This window comes from Ictidomys tridecemlineatus, chromosome 10, assembly GCF_052094955.1.
Source record: "Ictidomys tridecemlineatus isolate mIctTri1 chromosome 10, mIctTri1.hap1, whole genome shotgun sequence".
Taxonomy (NCBI): domain Eukaryota; kingdom Metazoa; phylum Chordata; class Mammalia; order Rodentia; family Sciuridae; genus Ictidomys; species Ictidomys tridecemlineatus.
In genome coordinates this window covers 13,318,512-13,342,411 of record NC_135486.1, presented here as the reverse complement: position 1 = coordinate 13,342,411, position 23,900 = coordinate 13,318,512, and the positions used below count along the sequence as shown (strand labels likewise).

At 45.0% G+C, this 23,900-nt stretch overlaps 1 protein-coding gene and 1 long non-coding RNA gene across 2 annotated transcripts; one reads left to right on the top strand and one right to left on the bottom strand.

Moving 5' to 3' along the window:
* Positions 1–1,591: 1,591 nt before the first annotated feature.
* Ier5 (immediate early response 5) lies at positions 1,592–3,717 on the bottom strand. Its single transcript, XM_021722592.3, has one exon. The coding sequence runs from the start codon at positions 3,485–3,487 to the stop codon at positions 2,555–2,557; it is 933 nt and encodes a 310-aa protein (XP_021578267.2). The 5' UTR covers positions 3,488–3,717; the 3' UTR covers positions 1,592–2,554.
* A 9,189-nt stretch (positions 3,718–12,906) lies between these two features.
* On the top strand, positions 12,907–19,530 carry LOC144367134 (uncharacterized). The gene is made up of 2 exons (XR_013426418.1): positions 12,907–17,268; positions 17,843–19,530. It is a non-coding gene; the product is annotated as an uncharacterized LOC144367134 (long non-coding RNA).
* Positions 19,531–23,900: the final 4,370 nt, after the last annotated feature.

Sequence of the window (23,900 nt, the reverse complement as noted above, 5' to 3'; positions counted from 1 at the left end):
TTTGGAGTTGAAATACAAAAATCTAGGCAGCCAGGCTCCAGAGCTCACGCTCTAACCATTATACTATACTGCTTCTGCAATAAAAAAATTTTTTTTTCAAATTTCCTGCACAGATTTATTCCCCTATCAAATATGCCAATTTGCATTCTCTAAATTAAGCAGACACATGGTCCCATGGTTCATCTTAATGTGATACCAAGGATCAACAGGAACTTTAGACTCATCCAAAACATACAGCTCTCTTTAACACACCAAATGTTACCCCCTTTCAAATATAAAAATACAGAGATAGCTGTTCAAGCATAATAATTACTTTCTAGCAACAGGAAATATCTGACAACTTCAGTTTAAGCAGTAAGCACTCAATTGATCTTGGGTGGCTATTACAGAACTTAAGTAGCTAATCTCTGAAAGAAAAACAAGTCAATTTAACAAGACCCTAATTAGACAATTTTATTCTGTGCATACTGATGGAGCATAAAGTAAAAGTTCCCCTATGCTTAAGGAACCACTAATAAGATTTGCCAAAATATCAAAGGGATAGCCCACTCAGCTATGATAGACATTCTTATAATTGGGACTTTAGCTAAGGTCAAAGCATCATCCATATATGCTCTATTTGCTTAAAGGTCAAAACCTTTATTTAAAGTCTCTTTTCTCTTTTTCTCCCATTTCTTAACACTATTTACTCAGAAAATCAGTACCATCTTTTAAAATTCTGGGAACCATGTTTTAAAACATCACTCGCTAAATGGTTAGCTTCTGAGATTACTGAATACCTTTCAGATATTGAACATTTTGCTTTAGACACAAAGTTCCCTTAAAAGTAGTAATCTTAGTAAAATGACTTGGCTGTCATCACTTCAGTGTTGATCATGACCCAAATGCTGATGTCATTGTCTAGATGACAAAAGCAAATCAAGTTTTGCTAAATGAGAATTTACCTAGTCTTCCTTGGCCTCCTTCCTTTTCCGGTTTGACACATGCAATTTCAATTTCACTTTCACTAATTCATTTACTTTCTACAGCTATACCAGTAAAAGGGAAGAAAAAAAAAGAATTTCCATCCTGGCATCTAGTGGAATGCTGAGATGGATCTGGCCATTTGGACAAGTCAGCCTCATCAGCCTTTTGTGAGGTTGTGAGGTTCTAATGGGCTTTTAAAGAAAGCTACTAACTTTTCCCCCCTTTCAACACAAATCTAAAAGATGATCCATGGCATTAGCAACAGGAAACTAGAAGAATTTTTATGGAATGTGGTTAGGAAGGGGTTCAAAAGTTAGCACTTACTTAATATTAGACCCTGTCAGATTGGGCTGTAGAAAATCAAATTGACCTAAATCAACTTGAGAAAAGGCAGCTGTAGTGGCAGGTTTCAAGCCACTGGCTGTCACTGATGCTGATATCTAATAGCAGTCCTAGGATGTTGAGGGGTAAAACTTTAAGGTTGTCCCTTTTGATACTCAGTGAAGCAAGTAAACAATGTCCTCAGTCTGTGAATGACTGATAGTGAGGAACCACACCTTAAATTTTCTAGCCCAGGCCTTAGCTTACCACAAAACCCAGGTGATTAGAAAAGGAGGCAGTGAAGTTGCTTCAAAATATTTAATACGTGTTAGACACGTAAAGTTACATTTTTTTATACAAAAATCAATACAACGAAGGAGAAAATACTGTACAAAAACCTTATCAGCTCCCCCAACCTTTATACAACAAAGACTGGAGTCACCATATCTACAAAACCATAAGGTCTTTCCACTTAGGGCTTTTGTCTGTAAACTTTGTTTCATTAAACACTTTTTAAAAGCACTGGGTAGTAGTTCTGAGCTAGAGCTTTTAAAAATATATCTCTTCTTTATAAACTCCATATTTCCAAGCTTGAACTCTTTCGTGAAGTTCGTCAAGCTTTCTCCCCCTGTGGGGAAGCAAAGGTCCCTTAAAAGTCCCCTTTCCCAGAGCGATCACAGGGTGTAAACGTTTCTTCTGTGCTGGAGAATGGTGGGGAGAAGAGAAGTACTACAGGTTTCCGCTCCAGACCAAGTCCCTCTAGTCTGAGGAAGTCCTGGGAGGAAACGCCACTCCTGGCCCTGGTATGGTCCTAGCTTTCGTGAGAGGGGTGTGTGTAAAGTCCCTCCCTCCCCGGAGAACCAGTGGGGAACTCCCCGGCCGCGAGCCTCGCAGCCGCTTCCTTCTCCGTGCTGCCGGCAGAGGAAAGTCCCTGTCTGCCCCCAAAGTCACAAGCCCCGGGGAAGGGGTGGTGCATTCCAGGACAAAACAAGTCTCAATTCAACAAGACAAACTTACAGACACACGGACATACACAGACACAAAAATTAACGATCGTCCTCTTCCAATAAGCCTCCAACTCCAGGTCTCAGGATGAGACTCGGAGTGTCGGCACAGCCCGGCTGCCCAGCCGGGGACAGTGCGCGCTGCCCGGCAGCAGCAGTCTCCCCGACGCGCTCAGCGCCTGCGGTCCCTGGGGCGTCCTCGCGGGCCCGGCGCTCGCTTTGGGGTCGCCGCGGTTCAACCTCACTCCGCGCGGGGCCGGGGCTCAGAAGGCCACGATGGCTGTGCTCCAAGGGTTAATGTCTCTCAGCACCGGCTTATCGCAGCAGATCTGCCCGGGCTCGGCGGCTTCCGCACCGCTCTCCTCGGCCTCTTCTTTCTCCCGGCCGCCCCCGGGGCTTTTCCGCAAGAGTCCCGAGAAGCTGGAACCGAAGATGCTAATGAGGTTCGCCACGTTCCCGGTCTCCATCTCCTCCTCGCCGTCCTGCTCGCCCGCGCTCGGCTGCTCCTCCAAGTTCCGGCGCGGCTTCTTCAGCGGGGTCGAGTCCGGCGCCGGGCAGCCCGCGTGGCCGCCGCCTGCCCGCGCCGCGCCGCGCTTCCTGGGGCACACCACCGGCGGCGCGGGGGGCTCCTCCTCGACCGGCTGCGGCGCGCAGCAGCAGTCGGCGCCGGGGGACGCGCCCGGCTGGTCCTCCTCTCCCGCGGGGCAGCCGCAGGGGCGTCGCGCAGCGCGCAGCCTCTCCGGGAGAAAGTCCGAGACTCCCCCGGCCGCTGCCACGCGGCCCCAGGTAGCCTCCGTCGCGTCAGCCTCTCGGCCCGGAGGAGCGTCCCCAGCTCCGGCCACCGCTCCCGCTGGTTCCGCGTCTCCCGCCCGCGGCGCGTCTGGGACGGCTGGGCGCTCCGGCTGGGTCTCCCGCCAGGCGGCCAGGGCGGTGGGCGGAGGCGGCTCCCCCCAGCCGGCAGGGGGCCCGGCCGCCGGCTCCCCGGGCTGCTGCGGCGGCGGCACTGGGGTCTCGGTGGAACCGGCCAGGTAGAAGCCGGGACACGGGTCACTCAGGTAGACCTGGCGGGCGCTGCGCAGCACCAGCGAGACCAGGAGGTTCTTGTGCAGCTTGATGCCGCCGCGCTGGACCCGCGAGTTGTAGATCTTGCCCAGGGAGATGCTGACGATGCGGTGAGCCTCCAGCTTGAACTCCATCCTGCCTCCCCTGCACTGGGCGGGCACCGAGGGGTCGGGGGTGAGCCCCGGCTCAGGTTCAGAACTGGGAGAGGGTCGGGAAGCGTAAACAAGCCCGCCCCGGGGGGTACAGCCTCGATAATTTAGGGCTCCAAAGAGAAACCACTCCGGGGACGCGCGCTGCCCTCTTACCCTCTCCTCACCTAACCACCATCTAGTTTCGGGTCCGGTCGCTAAACTGAGACTGCCGGGCCGCCCCGCGGTTTATATAGACTCCGCGAACGCCAATCACGAAGCGCCGCCAACCGCTCTGGGCTGGCCTGCGCGCCCTCGTGCGCCGCGCGCTGCCAATCGGAGGCGGAGGAGGAGCGTCAGGGCCGGTTCGAACGTTAGTCCCGCGGAGCAGGCTCTTAAAGGGGGCGACGGCTGGCGGCCACCAAGCAGTGTCGGTGGGCCCTGGAATCGACGGCGGTGCTGGGGCTTGGGGGCGCGCAGTGGTGTCTGTAGTTGTGTGCTGGCTAGCCAGAACCAAAGCGAATGGAACCTTTGAACTTTCATCTGAGTATGGTGGTGGACTCTGCTCCACCATAAAGTCCTGATCCTTCCCAGGTCAACGGTGCCCTCCCCGCCTTGCCACCATTTCCAGCTATACACACCGTAAACCTAGGCCACTCTGACAAAAATGGAGATGATGTCAATACACGGCAGGAGACACGAAACGGTGTTACCACAGGGCATTTGGCAGATATTTGTGGGAGAGCCCCTTGCCCAGTGGAGTCACACACTCTTAGGAGCTAATGATTCTAACCTCAAAGAGAAGGGGGATTCTAGAAGTTCTCAACTTTCTGGCCTCTTATCAAGGAATTCTGTCGAGGTCCAAAGTTATTGGTTCTCCACTAAAGCCAGCATCTATCACTTGTTCCCTAGAATGTAGAACAAATCCAGTTGCCAGTTAAATGGAAGATGTTACACGTTTCTCCACAGCGATTTTTCTTCGAAGCAAGAACTGACTAATCTGCCCTTGGGAAAATCTAGCAAGTTCTAAAAATACAAATAGAGAAGCTCTGGGTTCCCATAATGATGTCATATTTTTATTTGTGTGGAGGAAGGGTGTTCTAAAATTTTTTGGCCAGTCAACAAAAATCTGTCTACTGATTTATTTTTTATTTTTACTTTTTAGGCCCTGGGGATTAGACCCAGGGGTACTTTATCAACAGAGCTGCATTCCCAGCCCTCTTTATTTTGAAACAGGGTCTCACAAAGTTGCTGAGGGCTCAGAGTTGTTGAGACTGGCCTTGAACTTGGGATCCTCCTGACTCAGCCACTGGGTCACTGGAATTGCAGGAGACTCCATCTACTGATTCTTACAAGTCCATGGCATAAGGTTAAAATCACCACAGAGTTATAACAGGGTCCTGAAGTGGGAAGGTGAAGAGTCAGTCCTAGTTAGACCCACCTAAGCTCCATGGCAGACCTGCCTTATGAGTCTGTGTAATAACCTGAGGACCTTTGAGTTTCTTAAACTCTAAGATGTCTGAGATGTCGCTTATATGTCTACCTTAATATGGAGAAGACAAAAGATAACTCTCAGCTACAATCTGAATAAAAATAACTTTGTTGGAATACTAACAATTGGCCTGATCCTGCATCAGGATTTGACCAAGCTGTGAGTTTCTTTAGGAGAAATACTAATGACAGGTGGACTTTAACACGGCCAGTTCACAATCAGGATGCTTCCAGAGGACTTGATGCCTCCATAATGTCACTTTTTTTTTTTTTTTTTTTTTGAGATAGGGTCTGGCTAAGTTGCCGAGGATGGCCTCTTAACTTTCAATCTTCTTGGCTCAGCTTCCCAAGTGGCTGGCATTGTAGGTATGTGCCACCAAGCCCCACCATAATCTTATTTTTGCTCACAATTTATTGCTGGTAACTGAGACACAGACCATGAGACCTAGCAGAGGTGCTCTAGGAATTTTCAGTCCACATAAAGAAGGAGATAAATAATTACAAAACCTGGCAGCATATGTTGAGCAATAACATGATGTGCTAGTCAGCTGTTCATCTTTGTGCCCAAAATACCTAACAAGAGCGAATTAGAAGAGGAAAAGTTTATTTGGGTCTCACAGTTTAGAGGTCTTAGTCCATGGTTGGCCGACTCTGTTGCTCTAGGCCTGAGGTGAGGCAGAACGTCATGGCAAAAGGGCCTGGTGGAGGAAAGCTGTGAGCTCTTGGCAGCCAGGAGGTGGAGAGGAACCAAGGACGAGATGTAGTCGGAGGGCACACCCCCAGTGACCTACTTCCTTTAGCCACTCCCCACCCACATACAGTTACCACCCAGTAGACCATTCATTAAGCTATCAAATAGATGAATCTGCTAATGAGGTTACACCTCTGATCATTCCTGCATTAATTAAAACAAGAGCTTTTCAGAGGACATTCAAGATCCAAACCATAACACATGAGAATTCTTTTCTTTCGTTTTTTCTTTCTTTAGGTTTGATTCCCTATAAAACAATGCTTAAGAACACCAGCTTCCTGGGTTGGAATCTCAGCTCTGCCTTTTTCTTGCTGTGTGCTGTTTTGGAGATTTGTTCCAGTCTTGTTTGAACACAGAAATAATAGTACCTACCTCTTAAGAGTTTTTGTGAAGAACAAACAAGGTAACACATTCAAAACTCTTAGAACAGCACCTGGCATGTAGTAAGTGATCAATATATATTACTTATTATAACATGTTATCCTATGCATGTACTTGAGATGGGAGAGGAGACCAGAAAAGGAAGAAACACAGATGAGGGAAAGTTTTATCAAAGAAAGTATATTTGAGGAGGTGTTGGAAACCCCTGAGGGAGGTTCCACAAGTTTTAAGAAGTGGACAAGGATCTGGTACAGGGAACATCTACCTCATTTTGCAGGGAATATCTCATTTTGCGGGTGTGGTGGGCATGCACCAAAAAGTAAGCAAGGCACTTAGCTTGGGACTGCCGATGTGGATTGTTGATAACTCAGGGAGGAGATAGGGCTACAGGGACCTACTGAAGGTTGTTGATCGAAAGAACACAGAATGGATTCTAGAACAATTGGTATTCAGAATGCTGAAATTTGAAAGCTCTTCTGAGCATTTAGGCAAAGTGTCATGAGGCCTGAACTAGTTGGAGGAAGTAAGAATGAAAAAACCAAGAGACAAAAAGAACTTTAGTGATGAACAGGGACTCCCCCCCCTCACCCCCAACACACACACATACACACACTCACTCTGGGAAGCAGGTTATTGACACACTCTTGCCTTGATGGCCCCTTTCTCACCACCCATCACTGCCCTCGTCACTTTCTCCTGTTCTTCCCAGGGGCCCTTCTAGACCACACACTCATCAAAGGCAACCAGGAGACAGTGAAAATATGGCATGTTTGGGTACTAACCATCAAAGCGGGGTACAGTGCCAGGGATCGTGCAGGGTTCCTGCAGAAGGGACTGGAAGGCAGGAACAGGAGCATTCAAGGGGCTGGGGAAAGAAGTTCTGCCAACAGGCATGGAAGCACTTTAATGTTTTAACAACAGGAGTGATAATGCACTGGGATTGGTGGATCCCTAGTGACGACGGTGTCTACCAAGCACCAGGCTGGTCACTTCACATGTATTATTCAGCATCCTATGAAGTTCTGAAAGGAGGAGGTCTCAATACCTTCATTTACAGGTAAGCGAACTAGGATCCCGAGAGGTTAAGTGAGTCTCCCAGTCTCCCAAAGTCATGGAGAGGGTAGGATTCAATTCTAAACTTATTTAAAGCTTAAGTTTGGGGCCCTTGGTTATATTGCCTGGCTCCATTTCTTACTGTGAGATCTGTAGAAAGTTATTTCATCTCTAGGTAAAATGAGAAAACTGTGTCCTAGTTTTGTGACATGGGTAGATTATTTAACCCCCCTGTGCCTCAGTCTACTGTGTAAGATAGAAATGATAAATATACTAAATTGCTTATACAGTCCCTATCACCATCTAAGCACCTCACTAAGTCTTTGTTGTTGTTTTTGTTGTTGTTATGAATGTGGTTATTATTACTCCACAGCCTAGCACAGTACTTACTGGACATGTGGTAAGTACATGTCAGTACTTGTTGAATTTGGAATGCTTTTCCTAATATACCACATAGTGGGTGCCTAATAAATGTCTGCTGATTTGAAATTATTAATAACCACAATTATAATCAGGGTTTCCCCTAATTCTGAGCCAATAAAATGGAATTTTTAGAATTCATCTCTGGAGACCCTGGGCTCTTATGATCAGAAAACTTTACCTCCACTACCAGAGCGGGAAGATAGAAAGAAGATTCTTCAAAACTTTAGCAACAGATAAGCAAGCTGTAACCAATTTGCTGTAACCAATCTTTGAGATTTTTTTTCAGTTAAAAAAAAAACTGGTAGGGCTGGGGTTGTGGCTCAGAGGTAGAGCGCTTGCCTTGCATGTGCGAGACCTTGGGTTTGATCCTCAGCACCACATAAAAATAAATAAGTGAAATAAAGGTATTGTGGCCAACTACAACTAAAAAAAAAATTGGTAGCAGGATCAGAAGTAGCAGGGACTTGCCCCAGTTTCCTCCACCTGGCACAGAAAGGTTAGTACTGGGAGTGTCAGCCCCACTGTCCCCACAAATATCTGAAGCACTTAAACACTATCTGGGCTTGGGCCTCAGGATTCCTATCAGCACAGGGCCAGTCTGTCTGTCCACTGTCGTTGACTTTATTTCTTGCCCACCCTGTTTATACAAGTAATTGAAAGCCAAGTATCATTATCAGTTGATAAAGCAATTTATATTGCCTTCAATTGAGTCTAGTCTATAGAAGAGCAATGCAAACCCACTACAGATAGAGACATAATAGCTACGTGAGATGCTGCAGTTAGTGTGAAGAGGGTGCATGAGAAAAGCTATAGGCACTGTCTCTATTTTTTAATGTGATGACATTTGGAGTTTTAATTTTATTTATTTGCCAAGGTTCCTTGTGCAATCAAATAACCATTTATATGACATCCATATTCCTTAAGGGAAAAGCTCTATAAGAATACATTATTAGGAGCTGGAGGTGTAGTTGAGTGGTAGAGTCAGGCATGTGTGAGGCACTGGGTTCAATCAGAAGCACCACATAAAAAATAAATAAATAAAATAAAAGTATTGTGTCCATCTACAACTAAAAATATTTTTAAAAAATATATTATTAGATGCCTGTATTCCTAGTGACTCAGGGGATTGAGGCAAGAGGATCCCAAGTTCAAAGCCAGCCTGAGCAACCTAATGAGACCTCTCTCAAATCTAAAAATATAAAAGGACTGGGGATGTATCACAGTGGTAGAGCATTCCTGGATTCAATTCCCAGTATCACCAAATAAAGAAAATATACATAATACACACACATATATATATATCTACATATATACACATACACATACTTTATGTAAGTAATAATCTTCTTTCTCTTCTAAAAGACAAGTCCAGTTTTAATTCATCCCTTTTCTCTCTCACTATTCTGAAATATTTTTCATCTTTTTCTGGTTGTTTGACTTCTCTAGAATTTCTTTATATTCAAATAGTGTTTGACTTGGGATGGGCACCACAACTCTTTTCCCTCTTCCATATTTCCTTTACTTACAGCCCCAGCCTCATTCTTGCCCTAAATTTTATATCTTTGCTTGGAAAACCTCAAATTGTTTTTTTTAATGATCATCTTTTTTTTTTTACCCTGATTTCTTAAAAACTCCCAGAGAAAACAGATTCCTCAATTAAATGAGCAATCAAACTCATTACAATGAGCCCAGTATCTTCTAAAGCTGTAGAATGAAAAAACGCCCCCACATAAAACCCCAGGCCCACCTGGGGATTGTGGCATATGCCTGTAGTCCCAGCTACTCTGGAGGCTGAGGGTCGAGGATCTCAAGTTCAAGGCCAGCCTGACAACTTTCTCAAAATAAAAATGGTGGCTGTAGCTCAGTGGAAGAGTGCTTGCCTAGCATATGTATAGGCCCTGGGTTCAATTCCAATACTGCAAAATAAAAATTAAAAAAAAAAAAAAAACACACACTAGACCTGCTTGTTCAATAAGGTGGCCACTAGCCCCTTGTGGCTATCTAGCACATGAAGAATATGGCTAGTACAAATGAGGAACTCAGCTTTTAATTTTACTTAACTTCAATTTAAACTAAAAATTGGAACAGGATAAATGTGCTTCCTGAAGCCAACTTTATGGTCATATCTTTGAAGTCCCAGTTGATCTGTGCTTAAAAGTATAAAATACATACCAGGTTTCAAAGACTTAGTATTAAAAAGAGAATGTAATGTATTTCCTTAATCATTTTATGTATTAAAATGATGTAATTTGAGATATACTGAATGAAATTAACTTAGCAGTTTCTTTTTATATATGTGACTCAAATTATATTTCTATTGGGCAACACTGCTCAAGGGACAATAAAGGAATAGGGAGGTGTAGACATATAAATATGCATGAGCATATTGTGGGCAATTAACAAATGTCCTTGATTGAAGAAGAGAGGAAGGACAGGAAAGATATAGTAAACAGAAAGTAAAATGCAAAATAAAAATAATAATTTATACTTAATTGTAGAGTTAAGGAGAAAATCAAAGAAAAATGTAAAAAACTAATTGGACAGAAGAAAGTTCTTTCTAGAACTGAGTCACCACAAAGCTAAAAATAAAACAAAACACCATTCTACTTATCTGGATCCAATGACACAGAAATCATCATAATATTATATCTTAATTCAAAATACTAACATACAAACCATTTCAGAGAGAATACTTCCTTGGATGACATCTTTCTCCCGGATTGTTAGAGTTCAGTTACTCTTGTCAATTCTGATGTCCAACTGGAAGTTACAGGACTGTTTGTTTTCAATGTGCCATGTTCTTTTTTTTTTTTTTTTTTTTTTTAAGAGATTGAGAGAGAGAGAGAGACAGAGAGAGAGAGAGAATTTCAGTATTTATTTTTCAGTTTTTGGCAGACACAGCATCTTTATTTGTATGTGGTGCTGAGGATCAAACCCGGGCCGCACGCATGCCAGGCGAGCGCGCTACCGCTTGAGCCACATCCCCAGCCCCTCAATGTGCCATGTTCTTGCACACAAAAGTATCTTCAATGGCTTCCCATGACCTTTATGGCAAAAATCCAAATCTCTGGCCTCTTCTCCAGAGTACCACACAATACACTGTGGAAGACAGACTGCTGGGAGCTTGAACAGAGCAGGTGCTCGGTGGGCATCCTGGCCACTCTCACTAGCTGGCTAGGGGCAAACCAGGAGGTGGTCTTTATTTGTAAATTTGGGGAGTTAGACTAAATCAGTAATCCTCAAATTATGGAATTGGCTGGGGAGCCGTTAAATATACAGACACCCAGGCCTGACCAGATCACCTAGAGTCTCTGGGGTGAGACTCAGGCATCAGAATTTTTAATAGCCCCACAGGTGATTACACCATGCAGCCGTGTTTGAGAACCAGTGGCCCAACTAGGTGGGAATTATTTTAGGTCTAAAATTCCATTATTCTTTGACTCTAAGCAAACTTTTCCACCTTGTCTATGACTACTATGGGGAACATAAATGCTTCACCTCTTTCCCAGCTAGGCAGGTCTCATCAAAAGTATACCTATAAGGAAAAAGGAAAAGAAAGGTGTGTGTGGGGGGTGACCTTATGAAATAGAGGAAAGGGACCAGGGAGATGGTGAGGAAGTGCTAGGGATGGATAATGGTCACATTATATTGCCATGCCATGTGCATGTACTATTGGTATGTAATCCACTACATACATATAACTAATATTATGTACAACTATAATGCACCAATACAAAATGTGGAGAAACAAAAAGTCTATCTCCTAGGGCTAAGGTTGTAGCTCTGCGTGCATGAGGCCCTGGGTTCCCCACTATGAGAAAACAAAAACGAAACAAAGTATACATACATCTCATCTCCTGTTTCCTCAACAAATACCTTCTCACTTCCTGCCCCAGCTCTGCACATCACTTCTTCCGGAAGCCTCTGTGCCCACTGGTGTTTGAGTCTGCTCACCGCACACATGCACACTCTCTTAATCCAACAGTCAATTGTTATTTAAAACTACAAGGTCACTCACCATCCCACCACATCTTTCACATTTCTTTTTTGTATTCTATTTCCTCACATATAACTTCACTTTTGTGTGGATGTATTTCTTACTTCCCAGAAACGTTATAAAGTCCCGGGAAGGGCAACTTGGCCTTTTCTCCCATCCCGCCTCTCTTATTCTCAGCTATGTGGGTATCAACAAATAACCACTTGATAAATTAATTAATGGGTTCCCCAAATTTGAAACTAATCCATTCAAACACAGCCAACTAGGGAATAAAAAAAGAGTACATTACATAAATTATTCTAGTAGTGTACTAACCAAACTATCACCACAAATACATTTTATTTTACCCTGCCTCATAATTAGTCATGACTCTAAGCTGTATCATATCCCTATAAAAGTTACTTTCCATATAAAATAAGTTGATTTTAGACAGTTTGCTTTTTCTACCAAGCTGTTTACAAACGTATGACTTTATTACTGAGAACGTCATGGCTTACCTACCCTTTTCTGAAAACCCCACTGAGTATAAACACCTCATCCAAGGGCAAACCACACACCTCTAACCAATAAGAAAATCTGGTGCCTCTTTCTCTCTCATTCTAGCTGCCATAGCTGATAAAACATGTCCTAACTCACCGATCAAGTCCACTCTAGATCAGTGCAGTGGCTCTCAATTCTAACATGAATGCTCATCAGCTCAAAAATCCCAAGTCATGCAGGGCACCGAGGCACAAGCCTGTGATCCCAGCAGCTCAGGAGGCTGAGGCAGGAAGATGGCCAGTTCAAAGCCAGCCTCAGGGACGGGGAGGCACTAAGCAACTCAGTAAGACCCTGTCTCTAAATAACAAAATCGGGCTGGGGATGTGACTCAGTGGTTGAGTGTCCCTGAGTTCAATCCCCGGTACTCCCTCCCCCCCCAAAAAAAATCAATCACTAACCCATCTCGTGTTCATTTTGACTAAGCAGATTCTGAATGAGTATTTATAAGAACTTCCCTCAGTGTGAAAGGGAGTTTCAGATCTGCTGTCTAGCCAGAGCGAGGGTGTGGATTAGGAAACCTGTGTTTAGGAGGCAGCCTGAGCTCCATTGAGGAAAGAACGATTATAAAGTAGACAGGACTCTCACGTCCTTCCCTTCACCAGGGTCGCTTATAAGCTCTCTGAATTCAACTTCTCTGTTAATAAGAGAATTCATTTTAGTGTTCCCTGAAAATACCAAAATAATAATAATAATAATAATAATATATACATATATATGTATATATATATTTACAACAATGACAGAAATAAAAACAGTGTCCTTTAAAAGCAAGTGGGACTAGACATTCATTCATAGGAGAATTGGTCAAGAAAGGACTGACTGGTTATGACTGGTTATGATGGGCCGTGTTGCCCTTTTAAGAAAAAGAATGTGTTGGTTCCCAGTCCCCTCCCCCTTCCCTTCACAAGCTGACCTCATGCTTAGAAAGTTTCAGAGTCGCAAGGAGGCCCTGGGTCAAAGACCCTGCAGCTTCTTCTCAGTCTGGGTCATCTTCCGTTTGCTTTGAGTTGGTCCAGGCCATGACAAGCAGATGTGTCACCACGAGGGTTCCAGGGGATGTGCCTGGGCAGGTCTGTTCTCCCGTGTGTCCCTGGGGTGGTGTGGCAGGGCCTGGGGTCTGCTCACAGGTTGGAACCCAGTGGTTTAAGTACACACTGTGGCCAGAATGGATGCCAGAGCCCCTGGTGTCTCCTTTCAGACATGACAGGGTATTTTGTGAGGTTGTTTCTGTTTCTGTTTTGCTTGGTTTTTTTGAGTCTTATGAGTGATTTTTAAACTATTTTGATTGGTTCCTGGACCTGCGCTATGTTTGTTTGTGTGTTTCTAATTGGGTAGAAGAATTAGGTTTATTATTTGAAAAATGAGCGCCTGCGTCTCTGTGTGAGGAGGCCAAGGAGCCCTTTCCCCCACCCTGTCACAGGTGGGGGAGTGAAGCAGCGAAGGCTCACCCATGGTCTGCTCTGCTTTCCCCGCTTTTTCCAAGGGATCTAACTGGACTGGAAGGGTTTGACAAACAATTAACAACCCTCCCTACTCAGCTGCTGTTTCCCAAAATAGCATCTCCTCTGCTGCCAGGGTGGATGGGGGCGTTCAGGGGAGGAGGACACAAAGGTGCTCTCTTTATGAAGCCTGAATGTCTGTGAGATCTTGAAGGCAGAGAGGAAACCCAGGGGATTAAATTAGCAGGCAGCCCAGGCTCCACCTGGAAGGGAAATAGATAATAGGCTTTAAAGACAGGAAACAGCTTGTGCTCCAAAATAATAATTTTCAAAAGCAATACATGATGGATGTTGGGAGGGTTGTCTCCCCCCATGACACCCCCAGTTTATTTTGAAGCGAAATCACTCTTCAAGACGTGGCTCAGTGGATGACCCAGGTCGTCTGGTATTCCTGAAATTCTGCTCTGCCTCACCCCATATTTGGAAGGACTGTCACAGCCAGCCCTTCCCTGAACCTAATTCCCAGTCACAGCCATTGCTCAGCGCCAGGTCTCCTAGAGGTCGGATTAGAGCCAGTGTGCTCCTCCTTCTCCTCCTCCTGCCTTCTCTGCATCAACCTTTCTCATTCCCCTTGCTCCCGCGTCCTGCTCTCTGTGACTGCCACTTTTACCTCTTCCTCTTCATTTTCTCCGATAGCTGCCTCTCACAGTCCCACATGTCAATGTGTTCTGCCCTCCCAGGCTCTCTGGGGTCCTGAAATGTCTCCTGTCACGAGTGGGGCAGTGCCTGGGAAGGGAAGGCGCATGTGGAGCTGAACAAAGGGATCCGACAGCAGCTTGCCTTCCAGAATGTCAGGAGCCTGGAGATAAGCAGGAAGGTAGAGAAATGCAGGGACCAAAATGTGCCCCCAAGGGATTGAAAGATTATACATCTCAAATTGGATTCTAGATTTTGCTGTTTTTAAAATTCCTTGAAAATATACTCAAGGGGAATTAAAGCAATCAGCAAAAGAAAAAAAAAATGTTCCACGAATTAGCTCACAATCAGCCTTAGCTGTCCAAACCATGGACTTGATTCCTTGGCACCAGGAACATGCTCCCACTCTAGCAGTGACATTCTAGTTCCCGGTCTGATCATATGACAGCAGCCCTCTGGACTGGGACTTCGCTGAGGGCAAAGGGCAGGTCTGGTTCAGTTGGTATGTCCTCAGTTCCCTGCCCAACACTTGGTCCAAAGGAGGCTATCAAATGTTGGAAGGGCTTTTAAAGTGTTAAGGTGAGTGGATGGATGGACGGATGGATGGATGGATGGACAGATGGACGGATGGATGGATGGATAAATGGATGGATGGTGGATGGATGGATGAATGGATAGATGGGTGGATGGGTAGGAGGTGGGTGAATGGGTGGATGAATAGATGGCAGAGGAGGACATTTGGAATATTCTAAATCATCTCTTTCTCTCAATTGTCTAGAAAAGGGAATATATAATTGCCAAACTTTCTTCTGACGGGGCAGAAGAAATAATAGAGAAATGATATGATTAACTTTGGTGTTCCAGCAAGACTTGCTCCTCACATATCCTCTTCAGCATCTAGTGCTATAGATAATATACACCGAGTTACAGGAGAAAAAAAAAAAAAACAGTAATTCTCCTTTGAGGAAAAGATTTCCTGGGAGGAGAAAGAAGGGGCAGTATGCAGTGGTGCCAATCTATAGCATTTTATGACAGTGTTTCTCCAGCCTTGTTCTGAGGAACATCTAATAGAAGAGAAAACCTCAGGAAGAGAAGGGCTATTTGGGAAGAGTTGGAAGAACTCTTACTGCCAGGAGAATGTGATGTGGCATTCCCAAAGTCCCCTCCTATGCAGAAGTCTGTGCCGACTCAGCTGTTTGGTGTTGAGATCCAGAGAGACTTGTATTCTTTTTATTTGGCAAAGACTCTGTACGACCAAGGATATTCATCAGGGAGGAAGAACAGTAGGCAAAATAGACCACTTGCAGCCTGGACATCGCTGCTTCTGTTGCAACCTCAATGAGAGGGGGTAGGGGCCGGGAGGCGGGGGGCGGCTCCGTGAAGGACTTGGGTGACTCTAAGCAGACACATGATTGTGCATGTATATGGTCAACATTTAGTCGAAGGACAAGATAGCTCAGGCTGGAATTTGTCATTCAGCTGACTTCCCCCTGCCCCCGTCTCCGCTCTGCCCCTGGGATTAAACCCAGGGCCTCACACCTGTTAGGCCAGTGCTCTATGTGAACTATACCCCCAGCCTTCATCTAGATTTAAGGATATTCTTCAACTCTCCTCCAGTCCTCCCGTCCTGCAAAAAAAAAAAAAAAAAGAGTATAGGAGAGTTGAGATTTCCATAGGCCTGCAGCCTTACCAAGTTCCGAACACAGAAAATGCCTAGAAGGTATCAGAAAGGGCAGCTAATTGGTTGGCTCCTGAATGTGTTAATCCCAAGCAAAGCTGTGTTAGTACCTCATTAACACATTGATTCTACTGACTGTTCTCTGCAGTCCCGGATCACTTAATATCCTGGAGGTGGTTTTACAAAATCAAGTCACATTGACTAGAATTGCAAACTGAGATTCTTGGCTCAGAGGTCCTTGTTCAGGAAGATTTTAGGTTAAGAAAAGACAGGTTGTAAATATGTGTCTGAAATATTTAGGTTGGTTCTTTCTTCTCTGCTCAGAAAACTTGGGACTGGTCTGGACATCATGGTTCCTCACCTCTCCCATAAGCACAGGGGGAGAAGTGAGCAGTCAGCAATCCACCCCGCCAGGTGTGCTGGAAATGCCCCCTGGGAACAGGAGATGTGAGCCCCCATCTCCACACATTTACCACCACTCTCCCAGAGGAAAAGGGGAGACCTGCAGCTAAGATGTCACCTTCACACTCCAAAGCCATCTGCCAGTCCTTGGAGTCAAAGCTCATGGCTGTGTGGATTTTGCATGCACCTTATTTTTTGCATGTATTTCTGTAATGTTCTGCAGGCAAATCTTCCTTCCTCACTAGATTATAAAACGATTCCAGGTAGGAACCTCTTTTTCAACATCTGTCTCTCCAGTGGAATTCATGCTACCATATGACGTTTGTTGCTTTGAAGATTTGAGTTATAGTAGTGGGTAGTAGAAAGAAGATTCTAGAAAGGGGTTCTGCTGCCAGTCAGGTATGACCCTGTGCAAAGCCAGGGCACTTTAGGGTCCTCAGGTTCTTACTCTGTGAAGTGAGGATGTTCATCCAGTTCCTCCCAGTTCAATGTACTAGGAAAAAAGGCCAATGGAGAAGACCTTGAATAGTCCAACTTTATTTGCCAAATTAGATTGACAGTATGCATCGGGAACATTTAATTGGTTCTTTCTTCCCTGCTTAGAAAACCTGTGGTTTGTCTGGGCATCATCATGGTTCCTTGCCTCCTTTGAAGTAGTGGGATGGATATTTAAAGGAAAAAGGAGCTGCTTCCTAAGTGTTTCTGGTGCTTATTATAATCTCTGAAGTTCAGAGTCTCAACCAACAAAATACAAGGGGACAAAAGGTCCATCACAACTTAATTAACTTTAAAAATGAGTCATTCACTCATCCAATGAAGACTCAGTGATTGCTTTTCATGTGCTGGGCCCTATACCAGTCCCTGGAAATACCAGGAGGAGCACGGTTCCACCCACTGAGGCCGACGTGAAGCTCACCTTCTAAAGGAGACAGAAAGGTAAGAATACAACACAAATGCATTGCGATCAGTTCTTCAGTGGGACTATGTGCAGGACCAGGGTGAGATGAAAGTGGAAAAGGAAGTTAGGCACCATGGTGTACACTTATAATCCAGCTGCTTGGAGCCTGAGGCAGGAGGATAGCAAGTTTGAGGCCAGCCTGGCAACTTAGTGAGACCCTGCCTCAAAATAAGAAGGGCTGAGGATGTTGCTCGGTGTTAGAGTGCTTGCCTTGCATGTGAGGCCCTGGGTTCAAACCCCCAGCAAAACACACACACACACACACACACACACACACACACACACACACACACACACGCTGGCAGGGAAAACTCTAGTGATACTGGCCGTGGGGTGAGGGGAATTGGGGCCACAGCTCATAGTGTTAAAGAAAGAGGCGTGAGTTATTTTTCTTCTAGCTGCAGAAGAAGAAACTATAGAAAGGTAGGGTGAGGTCCCATCGCCTCCAAATCTTGATGAATCTCCTCTGTCCCCCTAAATGTGCTTAGGGCACCACATTTGCTCAGTTGTTGACTGAAGTTTCTTTTTTTTTTTTTAATATTTATTTTTTAGTTATTGGTGGACACAACATCTTTGTTGGTATGTGGTGCTGAGGATCTAACCCGGGCCGCACGCATGCCAGGCGAGCGCGCTACCGCTTGAGCCACATCCCCAGCCCCAGACTGACTGAAGTTTCTTTAGCACCTAGGACATCGGCTGACAGAACAGTGCTCCAAACCAGGCATGGTGACACATGCCTAAAATCCCAGTGATGCGGGTGGCTGGGGCAGGAGGATCCCAAGTTCAGGCCAGCCTGGGCAACTTACACAGACTGTATCAAAATAAGAAGGACTTGGGATGTGGCTCAGTGGTAAAGTGCCCCTGGGTCCAATCCCAGTACCATAAATAAATAAATAAATAAATAAATAAGCTTCCCAAGATATTTGTTGAATGGATGAATAAAAATCCTACATTGGCATACAGCTTCTGTTCCTTATCCTTGAACTGCCTTTTTTCCTTTTTCTTTCTTTTTCTTCCTTTCTTCTTGGTTCTAGAGATTGACCCCAGGGGTGCTTAACTGCTGAGCTACACCCCCAGCCCTTTTTATTTTGAGACAGGGTCTTACTTCGTTGCTTGGGTTCCACTTAACTGCTGAGTCTGGCCTTAAACTTGCCGTCCTCTTTCCTCAGCCTCCTGAACAACTGGGCTTACAAGGGTGCGCTACATGCCCATCTTTAAACTGTCTTTTTGACCAGTTTCAAATGCTACAGAGCCGTCAGAAGCTGAGGAAGGGCATCTCAACAAAGGACTATTCAGTGATGCTCATTCACAGCGTCTCTTGCAGGAGGGGGCAAGTGAAGTCAGACTGAGAAATAGATTGGGCACTTGGGAGTTTCCCGTAATCTCTGCAGAGCATTGAAGAGTGATGGGGAAGTGAGGAGAGACAGACAGATATCAGACAACTTGCCCTTAAGAACTGTGACTGTGGAGATGGGGAAAGCCCTCTGGTAGAGAGAGAAATTCATGAACTTGGGAGGTCCTGAAAGTTGAGAGAGATTTGTTAAAGGACAAGAGCCCAAGGAGTCTTTGGGCACAGGAAGGCCCCAGGGAGGGGAGAGGGGAATCGATTCACGCTGAATTCCCAGGGTATTTAATCCCCCTAACTACTCTTGGGGAGGCAGGGGACTTATATGTGAGGAAACTGGAGTTTGAAGATACTTTTAAAACTTGCTCATGATTACGGTGCAACAGGATGAACCTTGAGAACGCGATGCTAAGTGGACAGAAAGACAAATGCCATGTGATTCCACATGGGGTGCCTAGAAGAGTCAAGCCCAAAGAGATAGGAGGTAGAATGTGTACTATTGTTTAAGCCTTCACCACCTATCAACCGGGTGTTTCCGGTTTGGAGCTATTAGAAATAAAGCTACTGTGTACATATTCTTATATAGACATAAGTTTTCATTTCTTTAGAATAAATGCCCAGGTGTGAAATTGTTAATTAAATATATATTGAGTTTTTTTTTTGTTGTTGTTGTTTTTAATGACCAAACTGTGGAGTGGCTGCACCATTTTACATTCCCATCAACAATGTATAGGCAGGTGTGGTGAACACACCTGTAATCCCAGCAACCTGGGAGGCTGAGGGAGGAGGATGGCAAGTTCTAGGCCAGCCTCAGGAACTTAGAGAGGCCCCAAGAAACTTAGCAAGATCCTGTCTCAAAATTTAAAAAATAAAAAGATAAAAATTAAAAGTAAAAGGCTCACTGTTTGAGTGCACCTAGGTTCAATTGCCAGTATCCCACCTCCCACACACACAAAAAAAAGCAAAACAAACAATAAATGAAAGATTGAATTTCTCTATGTCTTTGCCCATATTTGGTGTGGTCACTTTTATTTTAAATTTTTTACCTTTAGCTTTTTTTTATAAATGTGTAACTATCCCTCATTGTGGTCTTAGTTTTCATTTCCCTAATGACTAGTAATATTGCAAATATCTATGTCAAGTTATGAAGTTTATGGTCGGTGTTTTAGTCAGCTTCTTCACTGCTGCAATCAAAAGACCCGACAGGAACAACACAGAGGAGGGAAGGTTTATTTGGCCCTCCCAGTTACAGAAGTCTCTGTCCGTAGTTTCCATTGCTCTGGGCGTTAGTGAAGCAGAAGGTCAGGGCAGAAGGGAGCAGTGGAGGGAAGCAGCTCAGGACATGGAAACAGGAAGCAGGAAGCAGAGAGAGCTCCACTCACCAGGAACAAAATATAGTCCCCAAAGGCACACCCCCAGCAACATACCTCTTCCAGCCACATTAATTGATTAATCAACTAAGTAGTTGATTAACCCACTGATTAGGTTACAGATCTCAGAATCTAATCATTTCACTTCGGAAAGTTCTCGCATTGTCTCATGCCTGAGCTTTTGGGGGACACCTCACATCTAAACCACAACAGTTGGTTTCGGGGCTTCTCTTGGCAAGTCATTTTACTCCCTGCAAGCCTCAATATTCTCATGTGTTTAATAAGAAAACTGAGCTGTATGGGATAAATAATGGGCTCTGCAGCTCTATAGCTCTATGTACCCATGGATCTACCCAGAGAGAATTTGTTTGCAAGATGAGAAGTTTTCAGTTTTGCCTTTGTACCTCAGTTATCCTCATCTGCTGAGAATTGACAAGCCATGAATCTTATCCAGGAGCTCCACTGACATTTCCAGGAAATGTGGGGTAACTTCATTTGGCCCTCCAGGCTGTATTTAGCATTCAGGTCACATCATTCCAGCCTAAGCAAAAGTCTTTCACAAATTATAAGGGACTTTATTAATTTTCTGATTCATTGAAAAGACATTTGAATTCCTTTGTTCCCAAGGTTCACTATCGAGCATAATTTTGAGTGGATACCTCAAAATTTTGGTTGAGCATCAACTGGATGCCTACTGTGCACAGATAAGATGGTGTTCTGTGAAGAGCATAGTTGTAAACAGGGAGAAAATTGGACTTAATTCATGCTTGGGCCACTTATTAACTGTGTGTGCTAGATCATTTGTCATTACTATAATGAAATAGTTGAGGCAAGCTGCTTTTGAAGAAAAGAGGTATATTTAGTTCTGGAGGTTCAAGGGCATGGTGCTGATGCCCATAGCATGGCTCTAGGGAGACCTCATGGTGTCACGGTGGGTGCATGTATAGAAGCAAGGAATTACATTGCCAAACAGGGAGCCAGAGAGGCTGGATGAGGACAGGCTCAAGTTTCTGTAACAACCCTCTCCCCAGAGCTAGCAAGGACTCTATCAGAAATGCCTTAATCCTTCCAAGGATACATCATCCATGGATCTAAAGAACCTCCCGCTAGGCCCAGGCTCTTAAAAGTTCTACACCGCCTCCCAGCTTGGTGGGAACAAGCTCCCAACACATGAATCTTCTAGGGGACAGACAGCATGCGAACCATGATGCTGTGTGACCTTGTTAAGAAACCCAATTCTGCAATATGGGGATAGTAATATCCACTGGCAAAGTTGTCATGAGCAATAGTGATGATGTATGTGAAGTGCGTAGTTCACAGTGAGCACTCAATAACTGGCGGCTGTGCAAAGTGCTTCCCCACACAAACACTCTGAGTTCCCCATGAACTTTGGGAGACAGGCACCTACTCGTCCTGTTTTGATAAAACTGAGGTTCAGAGAATGGAATAACTTAAGATCACCCTGATACTAAGTGAAGGAGATGGAATTCAAGCTGCGCCCTTCAGACGTTCCCAGCCTAGCCAGAGGTAAGCTGCGCAGAAACAGATGAATAACCACACAGAGTAGCCAAAGTCAGTTAGGCACAGAGCCAAAAAGCATTTAGGAGTTCAGCGAAGGAGTTATTCTTGAAAATCAGGCAGTTGCCGGTGGGGAGGCGCAAAAGGAAACAGAGGATTAGAGCTCACTGTTTTGCAGAACAACTTTGAGTTCCTCGCTGTCACCACTGCAGCTGCCTGTTGGTCCTGGAAGCCCAGCCCAGCTGCTGCAGGGAGGGGCACAGCGCTCAGCTCTTCACACACCCTCTCTTTGATTGGTGGCATATTTGCCTGCAGGCTCTCTCATTTCACTCTAAAGCTCTATCAATCTCTGTTTTTTGGTTTTTTTTTTTGTTTGTTTTTTTTGTTTTTTTTTTTTAGCATGACCACTAAAGCTCACTGCCAGAACTGTTATTTCTTCTGCTAACACAAAACCCAGGGTTTATTTTATTGAAATATATTCTAGATTGCCTTCTCTAAATTGATTTTCTCAGATGTGAGCCTCTGTCTGGGCCATTTTTGCCCTTGTTCACTTTCAGAACGCCTCTGGGCTCTGTGCCTCTACAGCCTGCTCCTGGTAGGTGTCACGGGGTTCATTCAGTTGATATGCACACGTGTTGAACATCCTCCATGCACGAGACTCTGCAGTCTCAGACCTCGTGGAACATGCGTTTGACAAATGGTTGATTAACTCATAAAGGCCATAAGAACTTAATTTGAATATCAATAGCTATCGCCTATCATTAATAAAAAATCAGAGTAAACACGCTTTGCGGCTTTAATGAAAATCGAACGTATGTCATGCCACGCAGAGAAACTGCTAATTCCTTGTGGCAGGAGGCAGACTGAAGACGTCATCATTGGCTCTATAAACAGGTCATCTTGTAGACCGATTTCAAGTCTATGAAGCAGGGCTAGTTTACAGACCTTTGAAATGTGATCTGGATTTCAGTGGCGAAGGCCAGAGTTGAATTAAAGCAGCTCGCCTTTGCTCTTCCCCGATGCTCAGGGATCAGTGACTGATTCCGTTTTTTGAAAGTAGGGTGGAAGGCAGCCAGCCGTGCAGCCCCTGGGGGTTAGGTCTGGTTTGGAACTTCCTGCCCAGTGTCATGCGCAGATTGTGTATTTGTAGCTGTTCTGTGCAAAACATGCAGAGTACATGCTTCTGGGTGTTTTTTTGCTTTAGTCCACGAGAGGTTTCTATTTCAGCAGCTCACAGGACTCCAAATGTTGCCCTTTTTAATATTCCAGGCTTTCACACATCCCTGGGATTGTCACCTTTTAGAGCCTGTGTCTTCTCACAGTGTTCCCGGAATTCTCCATTTCCCCAAGGAAAAATATAGAACTTTTCACTGAGCTCAGGTATCCTTAGGATCTGCTCTGGCACCCCAGGAAGAAAAAAAAAAAAACCCAGCAGAGTCAGCTTCAGCCTCGGGTGCTGTCTCATTTCTCCCTTGCTCTCACTTCCCTCTCCCCTGGGGTGGCCTCCCAGGACGTCCTTGGAGCCCCTCCCCTTGACTGAGTTTTGGAGGTGAGGCTGTTCCCTCAGGAGTTCCTTCTCCTCAGTTCCCCTCCCTGGACCTGCTCTGCTTCTTGCCTCAGGCCCAGGTTGGCCTCCCCTGGCCAGGGACTCCAGGCCTTCCAGCTGCCACTCAGCTCAGCACCAAGGGACCCAACTTTCTGCCTCCAAACATCCCACACCCAACCCCAGACAGGAGACAAAGGCAGAAGCCCTTGTTAGGTCCAGGCAAAGGAGTGAAAAACTGTAAACAAACAAACACAGAAATAGGAAAAGCATACAGAACCAATTCTTCCTGGAAGAAGCCACTTCATAGACCTCCTAGCTTAAGTGGATTGATAAGAATTAGTAAAATTTGTATTCAAAGAACTTTCATTAACCAAAGACTCCAATGACAGAAAAGAAAACCCAGACTGCACTATATAGCTCTGTTGGCCTTGGGAATAACAAACATAAGTACCAGATATTTGGATCCCCCCCCCCCAAGATGGCTGAGAATTCATATCTCAGCACCTCTTCTTACAGCTCTCAAGAGTAGTGGTGCCTCATACAAGAATCTGTGAATTATATACTTGTCCTTAATATGTGGGGGGTGGGGTGGGAGGTCCCTAGAATGTTTGGGGTGCTTAATCACACACAGACCCTACAATGACATATAAAGTTTATTAAACAAAAATGTTAATGCTGGGCTGGGGATGTGGCTCAGTGGTAGAGCACTTGCCTAGCATGTGTGAGGCCCTGGGTTCAATTCTCAGCACCACATAAAAATAAATAAATAACATAAAGGTCCATCCACATCTCAAAAAAAAAATGTTAATACTGCTGAAAACTTTGGAGAAT